The sequence below is a fragment of the Pinus tabuliformis genome, chromosome 8 (genome assembly GCF_031772625.1).
Source record: "Pinus tabuliformis cultivar Carrire ecotype Pingquan chromosome 8, CPIR1, whole genome shotgun sequence".
Classification (NCBI taxonomy): domain Eukaryota; kingdom Viridiplantae; phylum Streptophyta; class Pinopsida; order Pinales; family Pinaceae; genus Pinus; species Pinus tabuliformis.
The window spans coordinates 630,821,514-630,833,388 of record NC_142294.1 but is presented as its reverse complement, the minus strand read 5'-3'; the positions used below and the strand labels follow the sequence as shown (position 1 = coordinate 630,833,388).

At 40.9% G+C, this 11,875-nt stretch overlaps 1 protein-coding gene across 1 annotated transcript; it reads left to right on the top strand.

Annotated features, from left to right (window-relative positions):
- The first annotated feature begins 4,256 nt into the window (after positions 1-4,256).
- On the top strand, positions 4,257-4,934 carry LOC149237083 (cold-responsive protein kinase 1-like). The gene is made up of 2 exons (XM_089369138.1): positions 4,257-4,394; positions 4,581-4,934. Exons 1-2 carry the CDS (start codon positions 4,257-4,259, stop codon positions 4,932-4,934), a joined length of 492 nt encoding a protein of 163 aa, XP_089225264.1.
- The last annotated feature ends 6,941 nt before the right edge of the window (positions 4,935-11,875 follow it).

Genomic DNA, 11,875 nt, shown 5'->3' with positions numbered 1-11,875 from the left:
AGTACGAATAGAAACAAGTTTTACAACTGGAGAAAAAATCTCATGAAAGTCTATACCTTCAACCTGAGAATACCCTTTTGCTACCAGTCTCGCCTTATACCTTTCGATACTTCCATCAACTTTCCGTTTCAGCTTGAAGACCCATTTGCATCCAACAACACTTCTCCCTTCAGGAAGCTCTACAAGATCCCAGGTATTGTTCTTGGCTAAGGAGTCCATTTCTTCTTCCATAGCCATTTTCCATTTCTCGCTATCTGTATCATCTACTGCTTCCTGATAACAAGAAGGTTCCCCATCTTCAGTAATCAAAGCAAAAGATGAAGCATAATCTTCATACCTTTTGGGAGTTTTCCTTTCCCTTGTAGACCTTCTAAGAGCGACTGGTTGCTGAACTGGTTCAGAAACTTGCACTGGTTCAGAAGCTTCAACGGCTTCCTTTGTGTCTTCAACACCTTTTTCTCCAGAAGTCTCTCCTTCCTTTCGACTGTCACCGAAAGGTCTAGTCTCCAACTGAACTCGTTGATACGGTGATACCTGTTCCTGTTCAATTCTTTCAACATTTGATTTTAACAGAGAGGATTCATCAAATGTTACATCTCTACTAATGACTATCTTCCGCAATGTAGGATCCCACAACCTATATCCTTTCACTGCATAGTCATACCCAACAAAGACATAACATTTCGACTTTGGATCTAATTTTGAATGCTGATTTTTCAGAATGAGAGAATAAGCATCACAACCAAATATCCTCAAATGTGAATAGTCACAAGACTGACCTGTCCAAACTTCTTCAGGAATTTTACAATCAATTGCTACTGAAGGTGATTTGTTAACTAAATAACAAGCAGTAGATACTGCTTCTACCCACAACTCCTTTTGTAAGTTAGCATTGTTGATCATGCTTCTGGCTCTTTCCATAAGAGTCCGATTCATACACTCAGCAACACCATTTTGCTGAGGAGTATAAACAATAGTTTTGTGTCTAATAATTCCCTCATCCTTACAATATTGTTCAAATTCAATTGAAGTGAACTCACCACCATTGTCAGTTCTTAAACATTTAATAGATTTGCCTGTTCTTTTCTCTACCATTACTTTAAATTGTTTAAAGACATTTAATACATTAGCTTTCCTTTTTAGCATATAGACCCAAACTTTACGGGAGTAATCATCAATAAACGTTAAAAAATACAATGCACCTCCATATGACACAACAGGGGATGGTCCCCACAGATCAGAATGAATATAGTCTAAAACATCTTTACTATTATGATTTCCAACTTTAAATCTCTGTTTACACTGTTTTCCATACACACAATGTTTACAGAAATCTAACTTCAAGGATTTCAGATCGGAAGAGATTTACGTTTCATCAGTATCTGAAGACCTTTCTCGCTCATATGACCCAATCGCTGATGCCATAGACGAGTACCTGCTTCTTCCTTTTCTGATGCAACTGCTGCTTCACTGACCTGAGTACTTCCTTTTAACCTGTAAAGATTTCCGACCTTTTCTGCCTTCATAACCACAAGGGCTCCTTTAAAGACTTTCAAGACGCCATCCTGACCTGTAAACTTATAACCATCTGAATCCAACACTCCCAAAGAAATCAAATTTTTCTTCAAATCAGGTACATGTCTAACACTAGTTAATGTTCTAACTGTGTTATCATACATCTTAATCCTGATATCTCCCATCCCAATAGTCTGACATGACACATTGTTACCCATAAACACAGAACTACCATTTACATTTTTATACGAAGTAAACCAATTTCTATGTGGGCACATGTGATGCGAAGCACCAGAGTCTAACAGCCAGCTATCTAAACCCTGAGAGACATTACATTCAGGTGAAGTTTCATCTATCATACATAATTCTTCAGCAGATAAAACTTCGTCTATCATACCTGAATCGACCTGATTCGCTTCCTTCTTCGGGTTTTCGGATTCCTTTCGTTTCCAACAGTCCTTCTTCAAGTGTCCAATTTTACTGCAGTTCCAACATTTTGCCTTACACTTCTTTCCCTTCGATTTCGATCTGGAAGACCCCCTTGGTTTTTCTCCTCTTTCCTTTGAGCGTCCTCTAGCGACCATGGCTTCTGATGCAGCTGTTTCAGTGCTGGATTTCCTTCGTACTTCTTCAGACAGGAGAGCTCCCACGACTGATTCAAACTTCAAAGAATCAGCAGTGCTCAAGCTGATTGAAGTTACGAAGTGATCCCATGATTCAGGCAGAGAACACAACAAGGTTATGGCTTTATCTTCTTCTTGTATTTTAACTTCCATATCTGTTAATTGACATATTAGTGTATTAAAAACATTCAAATGTTCTGCAACGTTTGAACCTTCTTTCATTCGAAGACTATATAACTGTCGTTTCAGATAAATTCTGTTGGTTAATGACTTTGTCATATAGAGATTTTCAAGTTTTTCCCACAATCCTGAAGCTGTAGTCTCTTCAACAATATTGAAGAGAACTTCATCCGCTAGGCATAACCGGATGGTACTGAGAGCTCGGGCATCCAAGTCCTCCCAGTCTGAAGTAGTCATGGTAGCAGGTTTCTTAGTTGCCCCATCCAATGCCTTGTGCAACCCTTGTTGTACAAGCAAATCCCTAACCTTCAGTTTCCAAAGAGCAAAATTGCTCTTTCCGGTGAATTTCTCCACCTCGAATTTCGCATTCGACATCTTGGCCATTTTGTTCTTCTCCTAGGGTTTCAGTCTTTCAGCTATCCTTTTCTTAAAAAAAAACTTTGTTTCCCTTTTTCTTAAAAAAAACTTTGTTTCCCTTTCTTAAAAAAAACTGAGCCCGCTTTTTAAACAAACAAATTTTACAAATTTCTTTCTACAATTTTGAGCCTTTGTTTTTCTGCAATATTTTTTTAGAGAAACCCTTCAACAAATTTTACTGAAAAATAAAACTTGTTCTTCTTACTGAAACCCTGCTCTTTATCAATTTTGGACAACTTCCTTTTCAACTGGTTTATGAACCCAAACCAAAATATTCTGGGTAAACAAAAAAAATTGTCTTCAACAAATAAAAAATTACCCGGATCTTCCACAAGCCAGGCTTCTGGCCTCACGCAGGCTCTGTATTCAGAAAACAGCGGCAGGCTAGTGGCTCCTTCACACGCAGCAATTCCACTTGGACGCAGGCTCTGTGCCTTTTTTTAACACGCAGCAATTCCACTTGGACGCAAGCTCTGTGCCTTTTTTTTAACACGCAGCAATGAAACGCCTCACGCAGGTCTCAGGGAGGTAGCCTTTCACGGAGGGAGGTCCTCACGCAGCTTTTCACTTTCACGCAGCAAAGAAAAAAAACCGCCTCATGCAGGGCTTTAGCCTCACGCAGGTCTCAGCCTCACGCAGGTCTTTCACACAACTAAGAACCAATCGCTCGGCCCTCGGAGCTCTGATACCACTTGTTGGTGAATCAGAAGGAAAAATAGGAAAGAATTACACACATTCAGTTATATATTGACCAAGAAAACACCATAACTAACTAGGAACCAAACACACACATAGACACAGGATTTACGTGGTAAAACCTTGACAATGTGTCAAGGAAACATCCACGGGGCAAGGGATTGGAATATATTATTCAACAATGATTCTCCACTCATATACATTCCATGGGCATTCACCAGTTTTATATCATCGACCTCCGTTACATAACTGAAAATTCGGTATAAACCTGACTAATTACATTTTACCCAAAATTACTAATTCGTTGTCAAACTAACATCAATTGTTTAAGGTTGACGTCAAATTCCCGAAAATATTTCAGAATCTGCCATGAATTTAAGAATGCCCGTAACTATGTTTTTACTGCCCCTGATGCAATAATTGCATATATAACAAAACGTCATTTACTTGACTAGCCAGCGAGGTGTGCAATCCTAGTCGGAACTGTGCGCAGACTGGCATATCTTCACGAGGTGTCTGAGATAAGGATCATTAATAGAGATATTAAAGCAAGCAATATTTTACTGGACAATAAAAACATACCCAAAATAGCAGACTTTGGTTTAGCCAAACTCTTTGCAGAAGATGACAGCCATGTGAGCATGCAGGAATTTTGTAAGAATTCTCTCTACTGTTCAATCTCTTGATGCCCCCAACTTTATTTAATAACTTACACTACATGAATTATTACCTATTGCATTTGATATATATAGGAAGAAGTAACAAGTAATTTAGAGAAGGTTAAATTATAGAGATTTCACCTACATGACATTTTGCAGAGGTTACATGGCCCCGGAGTACACCTTATACGGACAGCTGACAAGGAAAGAAGATGCATTCAGCTTTGAAGTTCTTTTACTTGAGATTATCAGCGGAAGAAAGAATCATGTTGTGGGTGAGGAAATGGAGTTTCTCCTTGAAAGAGTATGGTTCCTGTCGATCTCATAATTCTGGCTGAAATTTTCTAAAATCTACATAGCATTATCATCCTTTTCTAATTGGCTCATGTGGATCTCATGGTGATCATTGAAATTTTCTGAAATCTCCATAGCATTGTCATCCTCTGCTAACTGAAGTCTAATACTGTTTTTGTTGATATTGACCACCCAGGCATGGAGATTGTATGACATAGAGAAAGCATTCGAACTTATGGATCCCACATTGGAGGGCAGTTATTCGCTAGAGGAAGGGATCAGGGTGATTAAAATAGGTCGTCTGTGCACTCAAACTACTGCAGCGTTGCGGCCTTCAATGTCCCGGGTGGTGTCGATGCTGACAAGTGAGGGAGAATACCTTCCGTCGCCGGTTAGGCCTGCTTTCATAGATCTGGATTACGTGGCACACCCTGACAAAACATTAAGCACAATAGCAACATCAAGCGGTAGAGCTACTTCTTGTACGAGAGTCTTAGATATCCATTATGCAGCTGTGGATTCATCATCAGACATGCTAGCACCGAGGTGAGAGCCTCTGGTATTATTTTTATGTCCGGCCATTCCTTATTGTTTGTCACTCCATTACAAAAATCATGTATTTAAATTCAACCAGTCAAATCAACGGCACCGTTAATGGTGTTTGTGTTAAGTTATGGTATGTTCTATGCTTATAACAGTTTACTTCTTTTTCTTATTATATTCCACCGATTAGCAATCACATGTACATAAAGTAAAGTGCAGATAGAACATTAAACGATCGACAGAAAACAAGCCAAGACAAGAGACACAAGATGTGGCGGCTAGCCAGGGACAAACCCCACAATGTGTGGGGAAACCCTTTGATCAAATCTTCTTTTATCTTCAATAATTCAGCAGAGAGAAATAGTACAATAAATCTGATTCATATCAGCAGTAGCAAACCCTAGATCAGTAGCATCAGCATTAGCGGCTTCATTATCAAACTAGGGCAGACCATATCTCACAAACCGATAGTCGGATTGACTTCATTCCACCACCAAAAGTTTCGGCTTTCAAAGGAGGTTCAGATGAACCTATAGCACAGTTCAGATGAGGAGATCTTCTATGCCATGCAAGTCAATCTTTACATCTGCAGTTGCAGCTTCAGTTTCAGCAGTTTCCGACTTCAAACTAGGGCAGTCGATATCTTGCAAACCGTTCGTCGGATTGACTTCATTCCACCACCAAAAGTTGCGGCTTTCAAAGGAGGTTCAGATGAACCTACAGCGCAGTTCCAAAGAGGAGATATTCTAGGCCACGCAAGTCAATCTTTACTTCTGTAGTTGCATCTTCAAATTCAACAGCTTCCGGCTTCACATGTGTGTGAGAGAGAGACCCATTTCAGCGCAGTAGAGAAGAGACTCATATCTGCGCAGTAGAGAGAGAGAGAGAGATGTGATGGGATGAGTGAGTCTAAATGAGGAAAAGTCCTCTTATATTTATACACAACGTTGGTGGGTGAATAGATGCGACTGTTGGGCTTCTGAGCCTACATGAGTTGTAGGTCGGCTTGATAATAATTCCATAATCAAAATAAATTCATATCTCCATGAATACTTATCGGAATTGGATGATATTTATATCAATCCTACACCTCTCGACGAGAGGAATCTAATAAAAATATTATTAGCCATGAATAAGATGACCCACATGAAGTTTTGCCCTGGTTGCCAATTTTAACACTCCCTCTCAACCATGGAGAACTTCATCTGAAATCTGTCTATCGGTCGTTACTATTCATCCATCAAATGCACTGCCTTGTACAGCCTGATCCTTGCCCTGCTCTGCTCTATTTTTCCTGTTCTGCTTTGTCTTGTTCTGCCCTGCACTGATCTGTACTGTTTTTTTTTGTTCTGCTCTGCTCTTGCATTGTTCTGTTCTACTCTGCTTTTGTCTGAATTATGAAGAAGAAGAAATGATCGAGGATGTATCATATTGACTCAAAGTCAGTCTCAGAGTATGTACCACTGGTCCCAGACCAGTCTCAACCAACCCAAAGTCAGCGTCATAGTGAGTACAACTCCAATGGTCCCAGACCAATATCATCCTCCACTGACTCAAAGTCAGTCTCAGAGTATGTACCACTAATCCCAAACCAGTCTCAACCGACCCGAAGTCAGCGTCATAGTATGGTACAACTCCTACCACTGGTCCCAGACCAGTATCATTGATCCCAGATCAATGGAGGTCATCCTAGCGTAGGGAGTGCGGTAGTTACAACGATGCGTCCATCGGTACTACTATGGTCCCTAACTTCATTTCCCTGCTCATTGATCAGATGAGAGGTACTTCCCATGAGTCCCAGACTGCATGGGTAGGATGCCTCGACAGGAGAACTAATCAATCCTGTCCTCACAGGAGAACACATCAATCCTGCTACAATTGCCATGGAGAACACATCAATCCAGGCCGCCATGGAGAACACATCAATCCAGGCCTCACAGGAGAACACATCAATCCTGCTACAATCGCCATGGAGAACACATCAATCCAGGCCTCACAGGAGAACTAATCATCCTACTACACATGAGAGCGAATCATCCTGTTCCACAAGAGAGTGAATCATCTTGTCCCACAAGAGAGCGAATCATCTTGTTCCAGTGTGCACCACCAGGGGAGGGTGAGTCACCCTGTGGTCGTATGTTGCTCCAGTACTAACCGCAAGCCCTCAGAGCTCCCAGAGCTCAATGTATGCAACATGCAGGACCCTTGTACAAGGGTTTCTTACCGACTCCAAGTCGTTTGGGAAAATCACAGATTAGATCTTTCCTCGGGGCTTTGACAAGGTGTATCAACCTGTACATCATCTTAATGCGATGGAGCCTCCTTGCTCATCAACTTACCATATCCAAGATGATGTCTATCTGCTGGAGCAATCGACGAATACGGGATTCCTCAATAATCAAATCCCACCTCTGGTTGTTATAGAGAATCACAGTGGTATCCAATGTAAATCCAAACAGCTCACTGAAGAGCTTTCGCAACCAGACTACCTCACACGAGGTTATGCTAGCAACAATATATCCTGCTTCGGCGGTGCTCAAAGCCACCGACTTCTGCTTCCTTCTTATCCAGGATATCGAAGCAGATCCCAAGGTGAAACAACACCCGAAAGTGCTCTTACGGTCCACCACACTGCCTGCCCAATCAACATCAGTATATCCAAGTAGTCTCACATCTCCGGCAGTGTATCTTAATCCATGAGAGATTGTGTCCAGAAGACATCTCAGAAGATTCTTGGCATCAATCCAGTGAGGCTCAACCAAATATGAGCTCACAATGCTAACTGCAAAAAATATGTTCGGACGGAGGTTCACCAAGAACATCAATGCGAATGAGTTTATGAAACTCAGAGGCATTTCCCAAATCTGGTCCGACATCACTACCATATAACTTCTAAAAGTTAAGATCCTTGAGGTAGTCACAGGCTTGCAGTCCATCATACCAAATCTTTCCAATATCTTTACCACATATTTCCCTTGAGATAAGAAAATTTCCCTTGGCTTTTGCCATACTTCAAGTCCTAGGAAGTAGTGCATCAGTCCTAGGTCTTTCATTTCAAATTCAGAGGCCAGCTCCCTCTTACATTTGTGAATGAGAGGGTATGCACCTGTTAGAAAGAGGTCATCCACATACAATACCAGTATGAGAGGCTTGTCATCTTCAACCTTAAAGTAAAGGTTAGGATCGGCTTCACTCCTAGTGAATCCCAGCTTCATCAAGTAGCTATCGATCCTCTCATACCATGCTCGGGGTGCTTGCTTCAGCCCATAGAGAGCTTTCTTCAACCTGCATACATGATATTTTCGATCATAAATCTCAAATCCTTCGGGTTGCTCCACGTAGACCTCTTCTTTGATCGAGCCATGCAAGAACGCAGTCTTGACATCCATCTGATGTAGGTTCCATCCTTGTGAAGCGGTAAGGGCTATGATCGAGCGGATGGTCGTATATCTGGCAACAGGTGCAAATATCTCATCATAGTCTATACCTTCCTTTTGGGAGAAACCTCGAGCAACAAAACGAGCCTTATACTTTTCCGTGCTTCCATCTGCTGCATGCTTTATCTTGTAAAGCCATTTTGAAGTAACAATTGTCTTGTCCAGGGTCTGGGAACTACTTCCCAGACATCATTCTCCATAATAGACTCATATTCTACGGTCATAGCATCCTTCCATACTTGATTCTTGACGGCATCTGAGAATGACGAAGGCTCATTTTGTATGATCGTGCTCATGATGGTCAGGTATCCTTGATACCTATTAAGTTTCTTACTTTGACGGAAGGTTCCTTAGGGTGCAGTATGTCCTTTAGCATCATCAAGTATCCCCCTAAGCCATGAAGGCCTCTTCCTAGAAGAGGAAGGCTCATGTGGATGAGAATCTATCAGATCCATGGGTTCTTCTACATCAGGCATTGATTCATCATCATTTTCTTTCGGTTCCCTGGTGTTGGCTTCTTGAGAGCTCCTCAAAGTCGAAAGATTGTTCACCTTGCGGTGAACTTTGCTTTAGGAGTCTTGGAACCCAATGCTTGATGAGGGCATCAATTTTGTACATATACGACGGTGATTGTAGTTTCAGCCCATAGAAACATCAGAAGTCTTTGATCATGTAGCATGGCCCAGACAGCTTCCATCATCGTGTGGTTCTTCCTTCCCACCACACCATTCTGCTCAGGAGTATGTGGTGTAGTAGTCTCCCTCTTAATGCCAACCTCAGGTATGCCTGAGTGAACCAATTGTAATATATTAGAGGTCTTGCTTTGGCTTGAGGGGAATGGTCCCCTTTTGAGCTTTCCTTCAGCACATCTTGGACATACACCTTCATTCTCTATTCAGAATTCGGGCATCCCTATCACCATTTGTCTTACACCGAGTATACCTTTATAATGAAGGGGGGAAAACCTCTAATGCCAAAGTTCGGACTGAAGAGATGTGTCATAAGACATGACACCTAGCAGACTTCCATCGACCTGATATAATGAATCAACACTAAACCCAAGAGTAAAGGCATCTTTAACATTATTTTTCCATATACATACCTTGCCATTGCTGATGGTTACCTTGTAGCCTTTGTCTTCCGTTCCCGAGATGGACACTAGGTTCTTTTTGAGGTCAGGCGCATTTAATACATCCTGGAATTTCTGGCCTTCTTGAATGCTTGTCCTCTTCCTTGATTCCGAGCTCTCCTCTTACCTTTGCTGTTGAATTTGTCATTCCTTTGATTGCCATCAGAGGGATTTTGATCATCGTCCTAGAGTGAGTCCTTTCTATCAGGGCACTCCCTTGCATAGTGACTTGCTTTATCGCAAATGTAACATCGTCATTTTCTTCTAGCCTTAGGTCTAGCCTTTCCTTTTGATTTAGTCCCGGAATTATTTCTTTTCTTTGCATGAAAAGAAAAGGCAACAAGAGGACCTTTAGGCATGGGCATTTCTTACACTTATTTCCTTGTTTCTTCTTGAATGCATCTAGCCATTAATTCCTCGAAACCAGGAATTACATTATAGTTCAGAAGAGTAGTCCTGAACACATACCATTCAGATGGTAATCCTTCAAGAGTTGTGAGTGCCATTTCTCTGTCAGTAATAGTTTCCCCAATAGATAGGAGATCATTCTTGATCTCGGTGATTCTTAAGAAGTATGCTTGCATACTTTCATCTTTACCCTTCTTGATTTCCCTCAACTTATTTCTAAGAAACAAAACTTGATTTGCATCATTAACTTTATATAAACTCACCAGTCTGCTGTAGATTTCCTTGGAGGTGTCTAGATCAGAGATGTAGGCCACCAAGCGCTTGTCGATAGAGTCCCGGATGATCTTCTTTGTTTTGACTTCTCCATTTTTCCATTTGTTCCAGGCAGTAGCAGATGCATTTGATGAAGGCTCAACAATATTGCCTCTTACATGGTCCAACACTCCTTGATCTTCAAGGGTTAGATCGATAGACATCTTTCATCCGTGATAGTCAGCTTTCTCACGGAGCTTGTCTTCGGCAGGAAAGAGTGTTGAGGACCCCATAGTTCTTTTAGGATAACCTTGCCAATCTTCTCTTCAATGATTGCTCTTGCTCTTGCTCGGGCTTTGTCTTCACCTCAGCTCCGATACCATGTTAAGTTATGGTATGTTCTATGCTTATAACAGTTTACTTCTTTTTCTTATTATATTCCATCGATTAGCAATCACATGTACATAAAGTAAAGTGCAGATAGAACATTAAACGATCGAGAGAAAACAAGCCAAGACAAGAGACACAAGATGTGGCGGCTAGCCAGGGACAAACCTCACAATGTGTGGGGAAACCCTTTGATCAAACCTTCTTTTATCTTCAATAATTCAGCAGAGAGAAATAGTACAATAAATCTGATTCATATCAGCAGTAGCAAACCCTAGATCAGTAGCATCAGCATTAGCGGCTTCATTATCAAACTAGGGTAGACCATATCTCACAAACCGACAGTCGGATTGACTTCATTCCACCACCAAAAGTTTCGGCTTTCAAAGGAGGTTCAGATGAACCTATAGCACAGTTCAGATGAGGAGATCTTCTATGCCACGCAAGTCAATCTTTACATCTGCAGTTGCAGCTTCAGTTTCAGCAGTTTCTGACTTCAAACTAGGGCAGTCGATATCTTGCAAACCGTTCGTCGGATTGACTTCATTCCACCACCAAAAGTTGCGGCTTTCAAAGGAGGTTCAGATGAACCTACAACATAGTTCCAAAGAGGAGATATTCTAGGCCACGCAAGTCAATCTTTACTTCTGTAGTTGCAGCTTCAAATTCAACAGCTTCCGGCTTCACATGTGTGAGAGAGAGAGACCCATTTCAGCGCAGTAGAGAAGAGACTCATATTGCGCAGTAGAGAGAGAGAGATATGTGATGAGATATGAGTGAGTCTAAATGAGGAAAAGTCCTCTTATATTTATACACAACGTTGGTGGCTGAATAGATGCGACTGTTGGGCTTCTGAGCCTACATGAGTTGTAGGTCGGCTTGATAATAATTCCATAATCAAAATAAATTCATATCTCCATGAATACTTATCGGAATTGGATGATCTTTATATCAATCCTACACCTCTCGACGAGAGGAATCTAATAAAAATATTATTAGCCATGAATAAGATGACCCACATGAAGTTTTTCCTTGGTTGCCAATTTTAACAGTTTGTCACTCCATTACAAAAACCATGTATTTAAATTCAACCAGTCAAATCAACGTGCATCGTTAATGGTGTTCGAGTTTGTATGTTCTGTTTTTCGTGGCATGTGAATATGGATGAAATTTTAGCATATTCAAAATATGCTTTAATTATGAACAAAGAAAAATGAAAGGGCTAATTTGTGATTGGGAAAGAAAAATTAAAGGGATTAAAAGAAAATACTAACGATAAAATATGATTAAATTTTGAATAAATGTAAATACTGTTATCTAAAAGTACAAGATAAT